This window comes from Stigmatopora nigra, chromosome 18 (genome assembly GCF_051989575.1).
Source record: "Stigmatopora nigra isolate UIUO_SnigA chromosome 18, RoL_Snig_1.1, whole genome shotgun sequence".
Classification (NCBI taxonomy): domain Eukaryota; kingdom Metazoa; phylum Chordata; class Actinopteri; order Syngnathiformes; family Syngnathidae; genus Stigmatopora; species Stigmatopora nigra.
In genome coordinates this window covers 7791418-7811293 of record NC_135525.1, presented here as the reverse complement: position 1 = coordinate 7811293, position 19876 = coordinate 7791418, and the positions used below count along the sequence as shown (strand labels likewise).

The window sequence follows — 19876 nt, the reverse complement described above, 5'->3', positions numbered from 1 at the left end:
GCTATTACAGTCAAAATGGTGGAATTACCAAACTCCTCTTCAATGTCCTCCGAGTACTAACGTGCATTAGTTTTACTCGCTGCTCATTAGCTTTTAAATGGCGTCTCTCAGATTAATTGAAGCCGGGACGAGAGAAGATGGCACCAAAAAAAAAAAAAAAAAAAAGCGTCATGCTGTTTGTTATTCTTCTCGTCCCTTAAAAACAAACGGTAACAGTAAATTCTCCAAGTTGTTGTTAAACTGATGCTATTACCATATGTGCACCATTTCCATAGAGTGACATCTACCCCAACAACCCTCTGCTGGACCGAATGGGGACTATTGATCCTGCAGTACTCCATTTCAAGTTAATTGTGCTTGAAATGAGGTGCACATACTCACGCATACCTGCATCTGGAAGGTTTTATTTATTTATATTTGTCAGGGAACCCCTGTGTCAGATAAAGAGCAAATATTCAATTGGTTCACTTCTGTTAAAGGCGAAAAAAGAGCCACTAAGGCTTAAGTTAGATGCGATTTTCTGGTGTTTTCTCAAATATTGAGACTATATAAGAGTGGGATTTTTTTGTGGGGGAACTTGTTTGGCTATCCTAATTACATTCCAAGTGAAGAAAAACATTTGCAAGACAACATGGCTATCTTTTTTTACAATGCTATATATAAATAAGTGGAAATGGTGTAATGGATCGCATTAAAGTGACAGCGCGCACACACATGGAGGCAGGATTTAATTTGCATGGCAGATTAGCTTGCTCTCAGGTCGGACCAGTGCCTGAGGGTGGCCTGTTCATTAATAGGATCTAGTCTTTTTATATGCATTAACTCAATTGAGTCCATGCATAATCTGACTTCAGATACGCTGTGTAAATGTTGAACTGTGCTCCCTTAGATGCATCGCTGGTGTTATTTGTAGGGGGAGCTCATCTAAGCATCCCATAAATTGTGTTTTGTTTCTTTTTGGAAGTGGGGGTGGTTTCGTCTTTTCGATATTTACAAAGCCTACTGTTACAGACAAGCTGGGTAAGGGGCGGATATGCATGTTGGTTCATGTGAGCTAAATATATGTTTGGGTCTCTAGTTAAAGATGAGTAGGCCTAACCTAAAATTTAAAAAAATAAAAAGTCTCGGTTATTGCAACACAAAAGACCAAGAATGAAGAAGAAAATGAAAAAGGGCTCCCAAAAACAAGACTGGAGCCACACAAAAGTTTCTCAGCAAAGATCTTAAGGGGCACTACATATATTTACATATAAATGTTCATAATTGGAAGGGCTACAAATGGAAGAAATGGGACGGACTATGATTCAAAAGGATAAGCAAGAGAGTTGACATATTCGTCACTTCTGATGTAAAGTCTTCCCAAAATACAGAATTGAAGCAAAATCCAGTCCTTAGTGGGGGATTTGGACACTTATCCAATCCCCCAATTATAATTTCCGACTCACAAATATTTAACACTGTACTGTGCAATACGCTACTTTGGCTTCATGACTATAGAAGATACTATTTTACTTTCTGCCCGACTGAATACGGTACAATGGGGAAGGAGGGGTCTGAGGGGTGGTGGGTTTAAAAAAAATCGGTTTACCACACATTCTATCCTGACTCAACTACAGTCAGATATCTTGTGAACAAAGATTTACTGTTCCTTCCATAGTTAATCATAAAACAAGTTGCTGACAGGCCACTCTTGACTAGCCTATTACCTTCCTATTAACTTGACTTAGATTACCTTGCTACTTAGCCGTGGGTGGTCCTGTTAATACAGCCATTCTTAAAATTCATTGAGCTACCCTTTAATCAGATTTCAAGATAGAGCAAAAGCCCCTTTTTAGTGTAGTTTAAGATGTATGTGAGAAAGTAAGGAACCGGGGGGCATGGATGATTAGGTATCATTCAGCAAAGTTCCCCTTGGCCTGGCCCCAGGACCACCTAACCTGTGGCACATTACCTTTGAGAGGAGAGTGCTTCCCCCATACTACCATCCCCTCTGAGACCTTTACAGTGAGCAAAAATAAAGCAAAGCTTCATCAAGCTTGCGTTTACCGGGCCCCTGAAACTATGTGAAACATGCCTATGTACAAAAGGTTATCTCTCAGGCTTAGAGGCCAGCCCAGTGGATCTCTCTCAACAACTACAGATTGTCCTGTGTTTCTTTTCCTTTAATTGGGAGTCTTACATATTGGCAAGAGGCTACAGGTCCTTTTTTAGGTGGACCACCTTTTAGAAGGCAAATTATGTAGCTCATACTATGGAGGTCTTTCATTTTGGGGTCATGGGAAAAATGGGTAAAGCAGGAGGAGGTGTTTGTGGGTTCAGGACCATGGACAGCGCCAGTGCCAAGGTCAAAGTTATATGGGTGATGCTGCAACTTCTATTAATTTTTAATTCCATCAAAGATTAATAACTAACTTCAGTCACTATATTAACATATTTGTGGTCAATCCAAACTGATCTTCTTGTGTTTAGTACCACAAGGTGAAACATCTCCAAAAAGTCCAACTGCCTTCTATCGCACCCGACAACAACTTGTGGATGGACCTAGACGATCTAAAAGGGTTTACAGCACAGCCATGAAAAAAATGGAGTCGTGCAGCTTCCGTATTTCAAGTCCCAATGATCCACTCAGTCTTATCTGATGTCCAATGTTGGTGAACGGCTTTCAGGGGCTCAAATTTGTGGATGGCAGTTGATCCCCTGTGGATATTAGCGGGCTGTTGAGGGTAGGCCATTGCAGACACCCAAATCCTTGAGCAGATGAGAGCGGAATAGAGTACTTCCCACAGGAAGCTCTTGTGATTCAGAAAATTCTCCTTCCTCCAGAGGCATTCCATCAAGGAAACTCAAAAGCTGCTCGATCAATGAAGTGACAACATTTTTTTCCCTGAGAACTAATTCAGACGAGTGTCTCTTGAACCTTCTTGGCATAAAGAGATGTGTTCATTTTGTCGTACCAGCGACCTAAGCATGTGGATTCACGCACGGATGCATTTGTGGCCCCGCTCCCCCATCATCGCGTTAATGGAAACTTCGTTAATGTCATTATTTGGACAGCCATTATGTATTGTTGATTTGTGGCATTTTGGGCTGCAGCCTTTCAAGTTTTCAAGTCGATAGATATTGCCTTGATATTTTTATGACTGTTACACTTTTGCATCAAGAACATGAGAATTGGTCATGAGGAAGATCATGTTGACAATCAAATGACAGAAGCATCACTGTCATGTTACAGCTCAAGGCTGACCTCTGTTGGAATGCCAACAGCAGTTCAGCAGTCAAATCTCATAATTGTAGTACAAGTTTTGATCCGTTTTAAGGCATTTTAGAGGGAGCAATGCATTGTTTAAATACATTCATTTTCTCAACCGCCTATCCTTACAAGGGGTGTGGGGGATGCTAGAGCCTATTCCAACTAACTACAATAACTTACTAATTGAAATCACTTTTCAAGCAATTATGCAACTATTAATGCTACATGTTTTTGTTCATTATCAAACAATTAAGTGATACCAATTTCATGTAATGTCTTAAACCAATATTCATTCATTTTAAACACCACTTAACATAAGATAAACAATTCCACTGAAGTATTTAGAAATAACTATAGTTAAAAAGGCTACTGTTTATAAATATAGGTACATTGATTATACCTGGATATTGATATAGGGCCCACAGTCCACTCCAAGAGAAAGACGCTCCCTCCCTGGCGGTGGATGGACGTCGATCAGCACTTTGCGTTTGCGTAGTGGTTCCAGACTGGACTCAGTCACATGATGGCAGTGTTTCACCTTCAATGACTGCAGTTTAGGGCAGTACTCAGCAACTGTCCTGTAAATAGCAGGATGCTCTTCAAAACAGGATTTTTTTTTCTTTTCAAAAGCCATAAAAACATTTGCACAATTACCTGGATTCATCAATCTAAAGCGATTTGATCTCCAAATACCATCTATACATAAAATTATATCGGACCAAGCTTTAATTGGTGATGATTTGAATAACAGTGTGACTTGAAACATCTGAAAAAAAATGAAATGATTTCATACCTTATGGACACGTCCCTGACCCGTAGGCAGCAAGTGAGGTCCAGATGTTCCAGGCCTCGACAGTTCTTGGCCACATCCTCCACTGACTCATCGCTGATATTTTCATTGACTGCCAAAGACAGAAAGGTTAAGTGTACACACTTCTTGGCCAGGTAGCAGATGGTGGCATCTGTCAGCCGGCAACAGCCGCTGAGGTCCAGCCATCTCAACTCGCCGCAATGGTCGGCCAGGCTGCGCAAAGATGGGCCGTCTACAAAGTCACAGCGGGCCACGGCGAAGTGGCGCAGATGCACGCAGGTCAAAGACACGGCTACCAGGGCATGCCGTGTCAGGGCATTGCAGCCGCTCAAGTCAAGCGTCTGCAGACGCGGATTCCGACTGACGACGGGGAGCAAGTCATTGTCCGTCAGCCAGGAGGAGCAGCTTTCAAGTAACAGCTTGCGGAGAACATTGTTGTCTTTCACTAGCGAGGAAAAGGCCACTTTTGGAACACGATGTCCAACCTGTGCAAAATTGTGAAAATTAGAGAGGTAGTTTCAGTCCAATTAGGTCAAGAGACCATTTTATCATGTTAAACCAGTTCCCTTCCATTAGATAGACGATCCAGCACTATATATATACAGTTGTTTTCTTAAGAATTATTAAAATATTTAATCATAATAATAAAACATTTCATTGTTCACATGCTTTTCTCTTGGAAAAGGGCCATTTTACCACTTTCAACTTTTCACAACAATAATAAAACATTTCATTGTATAGATATTCTAGATGCACATTTGAGATTTTATAGTGGAAACAAAAGCACATGCATAAGTTTGCTACTGTTTTGTGCACTGTACTTATTGATGGGAGAAAAATACTTCATCATGACTACTTACGAGATCAAAACTTGTGCGTTTGGTGAAAAAGAGTCGGATGAGGGCATGGAATTGTTTGCTGACTCTTTGCAAGTCGAAAAGCTGCATCATGGGTAAACGTGGTAAAATATGGGCGACCAATACGTCCTCCCAAGGTAAAGCCAAAAGGCGACACCTGCTGGAAAAAAACGATATTACACAATACATTATCAGCTTTAAACTTCTCTAAGTTGTCACTGATTTAACCAAAATCGTGCACACTTGCAGGGAACAAGAAGGGACAAAATACCATCTTATTAAACATATCCGATGCTTTTCTGATGAGGCGATAACAATCGAATATAACAATACACGCTCATATACGGAAAAAATATAGATTTAGTGACCTTTGATTGTGAAGTTGGGACGCAAAAAGTCGTAAAGATCAATATATTTAATCATATCTTACATCGGAGTTGGTGTGTCGTCATCCATGTTAAACTAAATTCATTTTATTACAGCGTGTTTCCCGTAATTCAATTTCTACTAGCTGAAATGACTTGATGACGTATTGTGGCCGTCATTCTTTTTCTTCTTCGCTTAATCGTTATTGAAGCTGTTTTGCTGCCACCTACTGTTTAAGAAATAAACTTATATTTCAATTCAGGATCGATGCACGCCACAGTATGATGTAAATAGATGGTGATCTTTATTACTTTGTGTTATCTAAATACGCAAACATGAAAAAACACATTGCAAAACAGACAACACTAAGAAACTGCATACAATAATGATAGAGATCATATTCATTTATTAAAAGGGAGTTTTATTATAGTGAGTATAATGTAAAACACGTGTCAGAAACTGTATACTTATAAAGCACTTCAAATTCCAAAAGTAAAGAAAATCCTGCAAGATCGTTAAGATGTTGCAATGTACACATACTTTATTTTCATAGTACTAGTACGTACATGTTTTAGTACCATGTTTTTCCTGGTGTCAGTTTATAGTTACAATGAAATCGTATAGGAATGTTAATTATATGCTTTTAGGGGGGCGTGCCTCAGTTGAAATTAACGATTTAACGATGGTAAAAACTATAGAATCTGACTGACTGTAGGCATTTGGTGATGATAATGATTTTAGGAAATCTTGAGCACTGAGCTTTAACGTTGCTAACTTCTATTAACGTGTTGTTGTTTTTTGCTGTTTTTTTTCGCGGAAATGCTTTGACTTCGAAAGGGTGTGACGGAAATGACTTCTATCTCGTACGTCAGCCTTGACTGGTCCCTTCAGTTCCTTCAATAGAAACAGAAGCGTACATTGACGTCATCATCGGCGCCATACTGGATGTGGGCAATAGCGAGATTGGCTGTTTCCTCTGCTGTTTTGATGGTGTAGCAACTCTTCACGATCTAAACCTCATCTTATCAGGTTGGCTTATTTAAAAAAAATAAAAATACAGTACAAGATATGGCTCAGTAAGAACGTGGGAGAATGTAGCTCCTGGGCCTTAGTATGACACATTCAAGATGGTGTCCTTACTGACGTATGGCAGCAACATGCCAATCCATTGAATGAGGCGTTTCTTTCTGTTTGCCACCGCCTTCCTCCAGTGTGCGGCTTGCTGCCGTGGTAGTGGATCTTCTCTAAGCCTGCCGTCATTGGGATGCGGTTGCTGCCTCATCGGTAAGGGCCTTTTTTTAGTCGTGCTTAAAGCCACTGTTGTTTTCAAAATGTCCACTTGATAACCCCATGTTTGTTGAGTTGTTTTTCTTTCCGATCCCGCATTTGGCCGACGTTTATGATGACTTTCAGCATTGACCTCGCAAGCAAAAATAGCAGCGCTGTTATAATTAGAGTGTGCAGAAATGCGCATGACATTCTTTCGTGTGTATGTTTCACATTTATGAATGAGCGCAATGCTATTAATCAAAATTAGGTGTAATATCAACATTACAGTAGACTATAGGAGTCCCGTGTTAGATTTTTTGGCTGATGTCACCCTTAGGCAATGTATTAATCCGTAATAACATTTAGACTTTATATTTCTTTTGTAATTTGTAAAAAAAAAAACATTTGGAAATCATTTTTACTTTAGTCTTTAATAATAATGAATAGAAAGATTGAAAAAATAATGTAAAATTACTATACTGTTTGCAGATTTTAGTCATTAATAGTCAATAATAATTCAAGGATGCAAACCTTGAAGTTAACATTTCCAACGTGAGAATTTAATCCTGAATTAGATCATCTCCTATAAGTACTGCACAGGGAGCATCTGGTTTCGTTGTAACACTTCTCAAAGAGTTGCGGTGCGGTGTTCGTGTCATTTGTTGAAATCCCAGAGTCGGTCCAAATTTGCTTTGGTATCATCTTGTGGCTTTTTGTACTGTAACCTATGGCTACATAATTTCTTCACCTTATCTGCAAAAAACAGGTCTCAACATGGTTGCGACAAGCACCCTCGCATATGTAAGCGCATGTGCAATACTGTTATGTAATGTTGACAGAAGAAGCAAGCCATTCAGCATTCATAAAGTTCCGTTATGCTATGTTTCCATCATCCTGAAGTCTCCTGAGTTGAATGTCAGACTCTGGACTAAAGATTCATTTGGCATATTTCAAAGACAATCAATCCCATTGGTCAATGTGATCTGAATTGGATTGGCTGAACAGAATTCTGAGTGGCTCAAGCGTTAACCATATAATGGGACTGAAACGCGATCATTCACTGTCGCCAGAACAGGACCCAAAATGACTGCAGCACCTCTTCACGAAGCGCGTTTCCTGGTCTTGTTTGACTTTGACGAGACCCTGGTGAACGAGAACAGCGACGACGCCGTATTGCGAGCTCTACCGGAGCAGCGGCTCCCCGACTGGCTGAAAAACAGCTATCGGGAGGGCCACTACAACGAGCACATGCAGCAGATCCTGGCCTACATGGCCGAGCAGGGCGTATCTCGCAACGCCATCCGCTCGGCCGTGGAGGGCATCCCTGCCACGCCCGGCACCTTGGCGCTACTCCACTTCCTCCAGAACCGTCAGCCCGACTTTGAGCTGGTGGTGATCTCAGACGCCAACATGTTCTTCATCGAAACCTGGCTGAAATGTATTGGGGTGCGCCAACTCTTCCGCAAGATCTTCACTAACCCTGCCAGCTTCGACGACGGTGACGACCGCCTAGTGCTCCTCCCGTTCCACGCCCATTCCTGTCCGCGGTGCCCAGACAACATGTGCAAGCAGGTGATTCTGAGGGAATATCTGGCCCAGAGGCAACGAGAACGCGGCGCGCCCTTCCAACGAGTGTTTTACGTCGGAGATGGGGCCAACGATGTATGCCCCTCGCTGGCCCTGGGCCCCCGAGACACGGTCTTTCCCAGGAAGGACTTCCCCATGCATAGGCTCCTCAAGTCCGAGGGGGCCAGCTTTAAGGCTAACGTCATTCCCTGGGGCAGTGGCGAAGACGTCATGGACTATCTTAAGAAAATCATAGAGGAAAGATGATTACTGAAGAAACCGAAACGATAACGGTAACTAAAAGGTGCTCTAATCCCTGTAGTGTAGGATATATGATTACATAAATATTCTAAATATCTGCATTTGTGTGAAAGAAAAAGTACTCTACCAGCATTCTCAAACTGCCATCTGAAATTGAACACATTCACCATTCAAATCAAACTGTGATCCAAAAGAAAAGTATACAAAATAAAGTTTAAAAAAAGTAAAAGTATAAGATATACAAAAATGATTCGCTGCATTGAAAAAGGTTTAATTCCTGAATTTGGATTTTCATTGGAATTTTTACTATCGGAGTTTGAATTTGTTGAGAGCAACGGTAACATTTTTTTCTGTATTTTTAATAACAGAGTGGTCTAAAAAAATAATCGGATTTAACAAACTTCAAACAGGCTATAATCACATGCACTACTCAAACAATCAATTGATTTGACTTCATCAATGTTGCATGCATGATTAATGACCCCTAGAAAACCATTCATTTGTCTTTGTTATATTCTCTCAGGGTTGTTGTAACCCATTCTGTGTTAAGTCACTCACCTTTGGGCAATATTGTATAGCACCATTCAAACAAAAGGAATTCAAGTTAAGTTCAGGTCAAAATGGATGGAAAAGGAGACGTGGCGCTACCTAATCTACATACTTGTGGTTGATAGCAGTAAAGTGTCTGTCTGCAATGTTCAAATTGAAGCAAACACATTAGTTTCCAAAAACAGAGTTGTTTATTCTTGAAAAGTGTGCATATTTACTTTTGAAACAATAACTGCAGTATTACTTCTAGATGTGATGCATTCAACTAAGTATTTTTTCAACAAACACATCTGTGTGTTAACCAAAGTCCATATTTGTTGTAAATGCAAAGTATAATGCTTGGAAAAAAGGATAACCATCATATTTGTTTAAGATTAATTCAATATTCTAATGAAAAAATGCTGCAATTGTCTCTTTAAAAAAAGGCTCAGGTAGAAGAGTTTGGTTGTTGCTCCATAGGAAGATGATGTCTTAAGGGTAAGTCATCAAAATGGCTATCATTCACACTAGTCTTCATTTAATTGTGTTTGATTTTGGAATATGTGCAATAATTATACACCGGAGACGCAATACGATGTACCGTAGGTATGGATAGGATGCATAAGGGAAAACAATATATTCTTTCACAAATTTAGTTTTGATTCAGCAGTGTGCCTGCTCAACCTTGAACCTAACCTGCTGTATTTATATATACATATATATGATATAAAAATGTATGTAATACAACCTTGTAAAGGGAATATAAAGCCATCACCTCTTGAGTGTTTCTTCCCTGTCACATCATTTTTAAACTACATTTAAATTTTACCAATTCAGTTAAAGTTGACATTAGTTCATTAAATATACATTGGCTGGTTGGCTTAATAATTGACTACAAACCTATCAGTTAACATTAAATAAACATAACCCAGTATTAACTGACTTGGCCACAAGGTGGCGACAAATTGTCAAAAAAATCCATGTTGGAGTTTTGGCAATAATTAATAATTATTTGAATGAGTTATTTTCAGCATAAAATGGTTAAATAGTAACCCCACTCCCAATACCTAAATACAAATGTTAAATGTGCAAATATATGATAAATTGATAAATTAACATCAATTAAAAATGATGTACAAAAATATTACAATTGCTATCTTAGAAGAGGGTCCAAGGGGGCTTGCAACTATTATTTAATCAGAGCATGACCCCAAGAACTGTCCAGTAACTACAGGCACTTGTAGCAATACGATTTTATTTTGAAAAACTAACATCACATAGGCGGAAACGCGCAAGCCAGGGAGTCTATTGACATTTTTAGGTGCCACCATCCTCTCGTGGAGCGTCAGTGCGTGCGGACCACCAAACCTGCTTCATCTCTGCTACTTAGAAACTGTTCAAGTTTGATTTTGGGGGAGATCGGGACGTTTTGACGCGTTAAGTGGCCTTTATTGTTGTTTTCTATCGTTGGGTGAAAGTAAGGTAGCTTAAATGACAAAAGACACGCAGTGACATCCCCCCCCAGGACACGCGATGGAGGGCAAAGGACCACTCCGGTGTAAGATCGTGGTGGTCGGAGACACGCAATGTGGAAAAACAGCTCTCCTTCACGTTTTTGCCAAAGATTCGTACCCAGAGGTAATTATAACGATACATTCTATTCCATTATTATTATTTCCTCCCTCTCCAGTCGACCAAAAGTAACATTTTAGTCATTAGTCGTCGTAATTTCTATTTCTATAAATATTCCGGAATAAAATGAACTGTCATAATAGCTATATATGTTTTCTTTATATCGATTTAAACCGACATACACTGCATTTTAATTTGGTAATGCGTTTAGAGTCAGTGCGCTTTTACGCATGACGCACGCTCGAAACAAGGTTAATTTAGTTCATTTATGCACGAGCGCCCCAAGCTTTAAGGACACTAATATCCATAATTTGCGAAGAAAACTGCATTTTCTGCAATATACATCAAATTACTAACACATTAGTCTTAAATATGAAAAGTATTTTTAATATTATTTCAAACCAAAGTTACCTCAAGTGATTCCATCAATCGAGTATTTCTCATTCACTTATAATCGTGTTTTAATGTTTGAATCGTATTTTTTAGACGAGTTGATTTATATTTTATACAAAAGGCACTTCCCGGTATTGATAATCAATAATATTTTGTTGTGATGAATGGCGACAGAAGTCCAATTGCATTTTGAATAAATTTTTCCCCAAAAAAAGGCTGTAAGGCTATGTGACACTTAATTTTACCTCCATATTCAGAATTATGTACCGACGGTGTTTGAAAACTACACGGCCAGCTTTGAAATTGAAAAGCAGCGCATCGAGCTCAACATGTGGGACACTTCAGGTAAACCTTTTTGTATAATGAGTGTGTGCATGCTAGAAAAACTTTGGTGTTTACACTAGAGGTGCTACAAACGATTAATCGACAAATCGGCTCATGTATAAACATGTAATTTACCCTTACATGATTCTGGGTGTTGCATGGCTCTAAATGTTTAATTTATAACAAAAAAATGCAAGCTGAAAGTATTATGTAACCGTATATAGATTTTCCGATTCAAAAGATGCTTGATACTGTCGTATTTTGATTTATTATTAAAATAATCATTAGATATGACAGTGGAGTACAGAAATATAAGAGAAAACATCTATAATTGTCCTATTTGTGAAAATATTTAGCCATAATTTAGTAGATTTGTGCAATCTCTGGATCAACAGTGAATCAGTTTCACTTTGTTTATGTGACTCTTGTTTTCCACAACGATGTACTTTTACTTCTAACACTGTGTCCTTTGTAAAGCTAAACCTATTGTTGTCAAACCATTGCCTTTGACTGACTGACGTAACACACAAACGGTTGGGGAATAACAAACTGGTTTTCACACAATGACAGTACAGCGTGAGCTACATTTTTGCGTGCGTGTCCTGCCAGACCAGATCGACGGGGTTTAACATCAATGCTTTGGAAGCAGACATACTTGAGTGATGCAAACATCACACAATAGCACTGTCCATTTTGGTATTTTTTTTGAGCATTCCAATGAGTATATTTGGTATTCTTTGACAACAGGGTTGTGCAAACCTTATATGCACATTCTAAGGGGAAAAAAAGCACTTCTACTACAACACTTATGAAAGTTAGTGGGTTTCATCCCCTCATCCATCAGCAAGATCATCCCAACTACACATCCATCATTCATGAGAGGCTCCGATGACCTCCGATTGCTTCCTTGAAAGCCTCGTTCCAGATCTGCTGTGTGAGCAGCATGGGGAAATGAGCCTTTTATTTACTTTTTACAGTACTTCGACGCTGTTTGCGACAAGCTGAGAGGTTTAAAGCTAGTGAAAATAGCGACTAGACTGGGATACAGTGTCAAAGTAAAGTGCTATGCTCTTAAGTGCTCCGGTCGAGAAGGTTCTGATACACGGTTCCATTAGGATGGCGAGGTCACATTGGAAATCAATGGACTCGGTGCAACTAAAGTCTGTTGAGACATTTAACGCCATTGCCGGCGATAAATGTCCAATCTTGATGGGGATTTGGTCTCTTTTTGGTGAATAACCTTGGTCTAGGTTGCATTTAAAAAGTTCTCACGTGAACACCATCTGTGGACCGTAAGAAAGTCAACGACAGCATAGAAACTCGCAACAGGAAAGGAGAACATAAATGTCAAGGAGAGAAGCTCAGATGTCAGTTCTGCATCGTTCCTCATTAATTTTGGGAAGTCTTGCAGGGTGGCTGCTGATTTTTTGGCAAAAACCTGCTCCTGGTTTTCCTTCAAAAGCAGTTGATTGAATAAATCACTGCAATGGAACATGGGATGCTTGTCAGGGACATAATATTCCGGACAGCTAACCAACAAAATGGAAGAGATTTTTCATCCACTAAAATATTTCCAAATATTATTTTCACTAAAAACTTTGAACTGCTAAGTACTACTAACCAGTGGATTAAGGGAGAAACCAACTGACTAGACATAACAAACAATATTGTGCATATGACTAGCATTGAACGTGTTAAATAGCAATTCTTAAGCTCATTCATAAAAATACTGCAATCTGCTGAACGAACAATGACAAAAAAATCCCTGAAACTACAAAAAAAAAAGTCCAGAAACAAACGACACGGCCAGAAACAAATCAAAGGGACTTTGGACGTTTTAAGGCGAGACTGAACATCATCTCCACGGGACGTCTTAGATTGTTTACGAGCGTTACAGCAATTAGCCGCACTCGGTTTTTGTTTGTGCGCGAGTGAATAATCATATCAATGCGCAACTTCAAGCGCTGAAAAAAATGGATTACAAAACACAGCGGGAATGTGTAAGAAAGATGGGCCTTCAAAAAAAGGACAAACACGTTTTCAATATTAATGAGCATTACTGCTCTGTGATGGAAGATGTCATCAGGGAGGATTAAAAGTGTATATGTGTGTATATGTGTGTGTGTGTGTGCACTAGTGAATTATGCAGAGCATCACCAAAGACAAAAAGATAAAACAGACAGCCCGATTGTCTCTTATCAGTAATTTTAAAGCGTTCAGCGTCACTGACGGAAAAAAAATGTTGTGTTTGGTGAGCGAGAGTGAGAAGATGTCGATAAGAGTGTGGAGAATTGCTAACAAGGTTTTGAATAAATGCCGAGTGTAAATATGCCTGCGGTTGTTGTTTTTTTTTTTGGCGTTTAAGAAGAAGTGTCTCAAGGCTCGTTAAAAGGTCGCTTCAACATTCTGCCTCATTAAAACTTTCTTTTAACTCTAAGTTTGCCATTACGCAATTGATGGAAAAACAAGTGGGAATTATTTGGTAAAATGTGCAAAGTGTGATAGCCGGATGAAAGTTGATTGCATGTTTTCAAGTGAGGGAAAATAATAATAAATAATTGTACAAATTTGAACATTTTCTCTCACTAATGATGAAAAAAATTAATTATCGTGCTGTGAAAAAGTCTTTTCTTGAAGGAAAACACTGTCATTTCACTCAAAGGCTAAAAAAAATGGCAGTTTTACATAAGTGCGTTTTAATTGTGTAACACTGGAGGAAGCTACTAACAACAAAGTCTCTTATTTATTCATAAGTAATCTCCTAACGCTGGCCTAATGTCCACCGACGTAGGAAAAAGCCTGCTGTTCACCAGTGAATGACAGTGAAGGCTATTTAAGATTTTTTTTCCTGGGTGGGGGGATGAAGACAGATGGGCCGAGACTCGTTATGTCCTCGGGGGGCATCGTACTACAAGTACCACCACTACAAAGACCTGGTGAGTAGATCCAAAAAGACTTTCCGATCAATAGCCATTAGTACAGAACATTGATTCGTACAAAAGAAGAAAAAAAAACGGAAATACTTTTAAGACTTGTGTTGTGTATCTACATTTCCGCGATTATCAGTCAGTTATACTTAAATTTTGCTGATCCGCTTTGACAGGGAGAACAGTTTTTAGCTTTGACAGATTGAAAATGATAATGATTTGATCACAGCTGTTGCTTGTCAGCTTGTGAAATAACTATTTCAGTATTGAGATGATCTGCTGAATAATGTGCTTGGTGGAGGAAGGCGAAATTTCTATGCATGGCAATATGGAATGTGATTAGAATGCCGTGTCAAAGTGCTGATGCCGAGTGTTTAGGTCACAAAGGCACAACATGTTGCGGATGAGGAGACGAATGCCGCTGGAATGTTGTTACAATGCACCCCTGTTTCATGGCAGGCCTCTTAGAAGAATGAAATGGCGTTGTCAACTAGCAGGGCGACGAGCTGCTTGTGTTACGATGTACTAATGTGTTAATTTTCCCCTTTTTTTGCCATCTGCAGGTTCATCTTACTACGACAATGTACGGCCATTAGCTTATCCTGATTCGGATGCAGTCCTCATCTGCTTTGACATCAGTCGTCCAGAGACGTTAGACAGTGTGGTGAAAAAGGTTAGTTTTGGTTTGAAAGTTTAAGGGAAACGATTTAATTAGTCCTGAAGGTATGAAATTATAAATCTGTTTAGTTTTCTCTCTAGTTAAAAAAATAGCTCTTGAATATTAAGCACTTTGATTTTCCAATTGTGTCCTCAATTGTCTACAAACTTAACTATTAATATTTTGAGTATATTATTCCTTAAGTTGCATTGTGGGTAAATTCAATTCTTTCCGACTAGCTAAACTTTACATAAATACTGTTAAATTGTGTTAATTACTGAATAAATATCATGACTATTGATTATTCCGAAGTTTGATGAAAATATATACCAGCAAGTACTTTTTGAACATAGAACAATATTAAGAGCCGATGACATTTACTCATCGGAATGAGAAAAAAAAAAGACAAAACATCACTTAAATTATTTACAATCTTGGCGAAAGCAATGAGTCGCTGCGGGAAAGGCTAAAAATAGAAGAATCTTATATACAGTATGTGTCATATAGCATGAATTCATTAACTAGTGCCGGGAGCATTGCCAAGTACCGCAATTCGCTCGTTTCCTAAAGGGCCTCGGGCAAGGAGGGTCCTTGTGTGGGCATTTGGAAAGTGTGTCACATAGACAATGCATTTGAACTGGGAGGGGTGAAAGTGAATTATAATATGTCCGTGTCATGGCCAAAGATATCAAATCTATTTGAACTGAGAGGGACCGGCAGTGAACAATCACTGCCAATAAAAATCAATTGAAAATGTGACCAGTTGGCAACTAATCAACATGATTCAATGAACTATTTAATAATTTAAAGATATTGATGGTCTTCAAATTGTCTAAGTCTTCTTATGTAGTCTTATAATGGTGAATCTTTATTTTTGGAAACATTTTAAATGTGTTTAAACATTTAAAATAAGAAAAACTAACTAGAGAAGTGCAGAAAAATGAACAAAACTTGTAAATGGTTGGAGATTTCTATAGTTTTTGACGAAAACAGACAATTAAATCAAATTAAGATATAGTATGATCATTTGTGACTAACTTGCTGTATCTTACTACATTGTTTCTAGTTCCATTGCATATCTCCAGCAAAAATATAAAGCAAACCATAATATAACCTTAAATAACATGACTTATACATCAACAAACTCATCTAAAAAAAGATTACAGTTGACTAGAAAAATAATCATTTGCAGCATTCCTACCACATTCAAGCAATGAAAAAAAATGGCCTTGAAATCCATGATATAGCATCTCTATTCATACTTAACTAAGGAAAGGCCTTTTTGTTCATAGTTTGACGGGCCACACTCGCAGCTGTAGCAGGGGTGCGCAGCACACCATGCACAAAACCTTCCCTAGTTTGCATTATTAGAGCCAAACAATACAACGCTTTATTCCAGCGGATCCTTTTGTGACTCAACTAAATTGCTCCCATTCACCGGTTGCTCGGTGAGCGTCGACGGATTGTCGAGATCGAGCAACAGAAACGGGTGAAGTACTTGTGAGTGCTAGGATAGAATAAAAAGGCGTTGAACAGGGAGGAAAAAAACAAATGTGGAACTGAAATGTTGCAGTCTACATTTGCCAAGTTATTCTGTTTGGTAAACACTGCTTTTTCTACAGTGGCAAGGAGAAACGCAAGAATTCTGTCCCAAAGCCAAAGTAGTACTGGTGGGCTGCAAGTTGGATTTGAGGACTGATGTCAACGTCATGCGGGAGCTTTCCAAGCACAAACTTATTCCAGTCACCCACGAACAGGTAAAGAGGACCTCCATTTGAAAATGTTTCGTCAACTTCAACGAACGCCGCTGATTACTTTGCGTCCCGTCGCAAGTAAACAAACTCTCCTGAAAGATAAATCTGAAACTTTGGCGGTAGATTTGCTTCAACAAATAGAAGAACTGGCAGAGCTGAACTAAGCAGGAAGACAAACATAAGATGCACACCAGTTCAATTGTTTTGTTTGTGTCTTGGAGGAAGGAGCATTGCCGTGCATGAATTTTAATAGGCCATTTTCATGTAAATATGAATTCCCTATTCAGAAACGCCAATAGTCGTTTTTTTTTTTGCAATTCTCCATTAAGGCAAAAAGGTAACAAGAGTCATTGTCCTGACAATAATTGCTGTATTTGGCTTTTTCCGTGGGACATCAAACAACTTCAGTTGGAATTTGGATAAAGGCGCGCTTCTTTTAACCTCTTTTTCATTTGACTTTCGGCAAGCTAACTCGGACAGACGGCTTACCGTCGCCTGAATGAAAGGCAGCCAAAGCATATCTAAGCAAGCAAAAAGAGAAAAGAAAGACTGTTTGAAAAAGTATTGTGCCAGAAAGCGTTTCATCCTGTCCACAAAGACAAAGGCAGACTACAACAGTGGCCCCCCACACAATTTATGTTAGAAATGGAATCATACTCATACCACAGTGGCACTGAATGATTCCCACATTACCCTAACAAACCAAGGTCCTCGACTTAAGATTCTTTAGTCCTTTAACTTTCCTCAAAATCTTTAAGTCTACTTGATTATTCCTGAAGTAGATGCCAAACATTCCATGGTCATTGATTGAACATACCATGGTCGTTGACCCAAGTCTTTCCTCAAAACATTTGATCTAATCATTCTTGACTTAGATTTTCATGAAAAACATGTCTGTTTCGACAAAATAATTTTTTTTATACAAAGTATGTTACATTTCGATTTAGGATTTGACCGACACTCCTCCCACATTCCAAAGACATGCTTGGTATGCTGATTGGTCACTCTAAATTGCCCCTAGGTATGACTGTTAGCATGAATGGTTGCTTTTTCTCCTTGTTCTCTGTGATTGGCTTGCCACCAATCCAGAGTATCCCCCACCTCTGGCCCGAAGTCAACTGGGATAGACTCCAGCACCCTCCTGCCACCCTAGTGAGCTTTTCAGAAAATGAATTAGATTGAGATAGTGAAGATAGTATGTAAAATTTAAGTTTTAAGACGTCAAGACAATATGCAAAGGTGGCTATTCTTAAGTAGAGAAACTTGAGTGGTTTCCACAATTTGGTCTAAACTTGAACTCTACACCCATGAGTTGTTCCTACTGTTCTCGTTATACAGCTTTGGACGAGATTCTTTGAATTTGAGTAAGAAATACGAACTCCTGAATACAAACAGGTTTATTGTTGGGTTATCTTTAGACTGGCTGACCATGACTTGGGATGAAAATGAACGTCTGGTTTCTCCTGTACGCCAATGTAAACTGACCCTTGAAATGAAACTCCAAGCGATTCGTTTTCCATTTTCAAAGCATAGATAGAGATGAAAAAGGTGACCGAGACTGTGTGAAAGAAAAAGGCCAACAGAGGAGAAATTCACTTTCAGATGTGACGAATGATCACAAGCAAAATGAGTCACGCTGCTGCTGAATTGAGGCAGCCAAAGGACAAAAACTAAGCCAAGTAGAAAAACTGTACTGATTTAACTACTCAAGAAAATAGAAGTACATCGTTTAAATATGAAAAGAGCTTCTAAAACACTAGAAATGTCACACACTTGGCACGTTAACATCCTTTGGCGTTTCATTCTTCCTCTGTTTTTTCTATCAGGGTGATTTATTTAAGGTTCACCTTGAAATAAAAACCTTTTTGTCCCCGTAGGGTACTCATCTGGCGAGACAGATCGGCGCCGCGGCCTACGCCGAGTGCACCTCCAAGTACTCGGAAAACACCGTCCGCGATGTGTTCCACGTTACCACGCTGGCGTCAGTAACGCGCTGCACCCGACCTACGCTTAAGCGCGCCTCCTCTAGACGGGGTCTCAAGCGGGTCTCGCAACAGCCGCCTCGGACTGACATTCACGAGCACCCGCCCGCCATCAGGAAAGCACGTGCCAAGAGCTGCACGCTCATGTGAGCTGTATGCAAACTTAATTTATTGTGTCTCGAGTCTTTGCACTGCTTATAAAACAAAAAAGGACAGTTTGAGCTAAACCATCAAGTGTAGGATTTTCAACTTTTCATTCTTATTTTGGCTCAATCCAAAATTTAGCACAAAAATGGGCAAACATGCCATCAATCCAGATACACAAAGAGTCAATCATCAATTTCATGAAACCACAAGTGCTTTGATTATTAACATGGATGACCACATATTAATGTTGCTGTATTTATACTGTCGTAACACTGGGGGGAGTGACTCATATGGGGGGGAGATATAGCTGTCATATTATTAATTGTGGAATAAAAAACTTACAATGGGCGATTGTCAGAAGGCCTTTTTTCCTCTTTTTGTGATTTAGGATATGAACTCCATCCACACCAGAATTGCTACAATTGATACTTATACCTAATCGATTTTTGCACATTAGAAATTGCTCAAAAAATAGCAACAATTTATTCCTTTTAATGGGCTGTACCAAATACGGGTGTGTTTCCATCAAAAAAACATGGCTGATCACCAGGGACAATCTAACCCATATTTACAATCTTAAAAATCGCCCAACCCTAATCTATGCTTCAATTTTTGGAGGATAAAGATTTTAGTTCTAATGCATTTAAATGCTCAGCAGAAATTAAAAAGTAAAAAAAAAAAGGAATCACCGATTAGTTGACTACTGTTTGTATGAGCACTAATTGACACCAACACTTACTCACATTTGGACTACATGAATGATTACAAGTACATAGCTGTAATTTATGAGCTTGGTTGCGTGACCTTTAAGCATGACTGTTCGTCCGAGCGCAACTGAAAGCAAAAGGCCCCTCAAGCGGCTGCCGCTGCTTCTTTGAGCGATGGTGAAGTGACATTTTGCAGTGCCATCACCTCGCCAGGAAGAGAGGACACACCAGATGCCCAGAGCGGGACCAATGGTAAAAGCTTCCATGAATGCTAACATTTCTCTTAAAATGTGTCACTTCTGAAGTCCAATGACATTTTCTTGGAATTATCATTGTAAATTGTGACAGGGCCACTACTCTATTGACCTCAATGCAAAATTTTGAATGAAAATTTGAACAGAAATGGCCGTGAATGACTATTTTTGAGTGACATTGATGGAAATA

At 39.2% G+C, this 19876-nt stretch overlaps 3 protein-coding genes across 7 annotated transcripts in view; 2 read left to right on the top strand and 1 right to left on the bottom strand.

The window, feature by feature from the left end:
- Positions 1–5458, bottom strand: part of fbxl15 (F-box and leucine-rich repeat protein 15) — a 103276-nt gene extending 97818 nt beyond the window's left edge. The window contains exons 1-4 of one of the 3 annotated variants that reach the window (XM_077739364.1): positions 5349–5458; positions 4922–5075; positions 4044–4546; positions 3651–3828 (exon numbers count right to left, since the gene is read on the bottom strand). In XM_077739364.1, the coding sequence (XP_077595490.1) occupies positions 3651–3828; positions 4044–4546; positions 4922–5075; positions 5349–5374 (861 nt within the window). In that variant the 5' untranslated portion in view covers positions 5375–5458. Of the gene's footprint in view, positions 1–3650; positions 3829–4043; positions 4547–4921; positions 5079–5286 lie in introns of all 3 variants that reach the window. The other 2 variants (XM_077739363.1, XM_077739365.1) reach the window with 2 other exon arrangements.
- Positions 5459–6216: 758 nt separating this feature from the next.
- LOC144211505 (putative phosphatase phospho1) lies at positions 6217–9690 on the top strand. 3 transcript variants are annotated; one of them, XM_077738832.1, is made up of 3 exons: positions 6228–6313; positions 6496–6568; positions 7624–9690. In XM_077738832.1, exons 2-3 carry the CDS (start codon positions 6549–6551, stop codon positions 8384–8386), a joined length of 783 nt encoding a protein of 260 aa, XP_077594958.1. In that variant the 5' UTR covers positions 6228–6313; positions 6496–6548; the 3' UTR covers positions 8387–9690. The 3 variants fall into 3 exon arrangements, with proteins under 3 accessions (XP_077594956.1, XP_077594957.1, XP_077594958.1); XM_077738830.1 differs by having other exon boundaries at positions 6217–6568; positions 7629–9690; XM_077738831.1 differs by having other exon boundaries at positions 6223–6568.
- Positions 9691–10230: 540 nt separating this feature from the next.
- On the top strand, positions 10231–19073 carry LOC144211507 (rho-related GTP-binding protein RhoN-like). Its single transcript, XM_077738833.1, has 5 exons — positions 10231–10546; positions 11191–11278; positions 14748–14857; positions 16465–16599; positions 18474–19073. Exons 1-5 carry the CDS (start codon positions 10442–10444, stop codon positions 18726–18728), a joined length of 693 nt encoding a protein of 230 aa, XP_077594959.1. The 5' UTR covers positions 10231–10441; the 3' UTR covers positions 18729–19073.
- The last annotated feature ends 803 nt before the right edge of the window (positions 19074–19876 follow it).

Bases quoted from the DNA above. Each gene is read 5' to 3' on its own strand.
- LOC144211507 (XM_077738833.1), top strand. From the start codon at position 10,442: ATGGAGGGCAAAGGACCACTCCGGTGTAAGATCGTGGTGGTCGGAGAC. The intron at 10,547-11,190 runs GTAATTATAACG...CTCCATATTCAG, and splicing joins CCAAAGATTCGTACCCAGAG to AATTATGTACCGACGGTGTT. The intron at 14,858-16,464 runs GTTAGTTTTGGT...CTTTTTCTACAG, and splicing joins TAGACAGTGTGGTGAAAAAG to TGGCAAGGAGAAACGCAAGA.
- LOC144211505 (XM_077738830.1), top strand. From the start codon at position 6,457: ATGAGGCGTTTCTTTCTGTTTGCCACCGCCTTCCTCCAGTGTGCGGCT. The intron at 6,569-7,628 runs GTAAGGGCCTTT...TCGCCAGAACAG, and splicing joins ATGCGGTTGCTGCCTCATCG to GACCCAAAATGACTGCAGCA.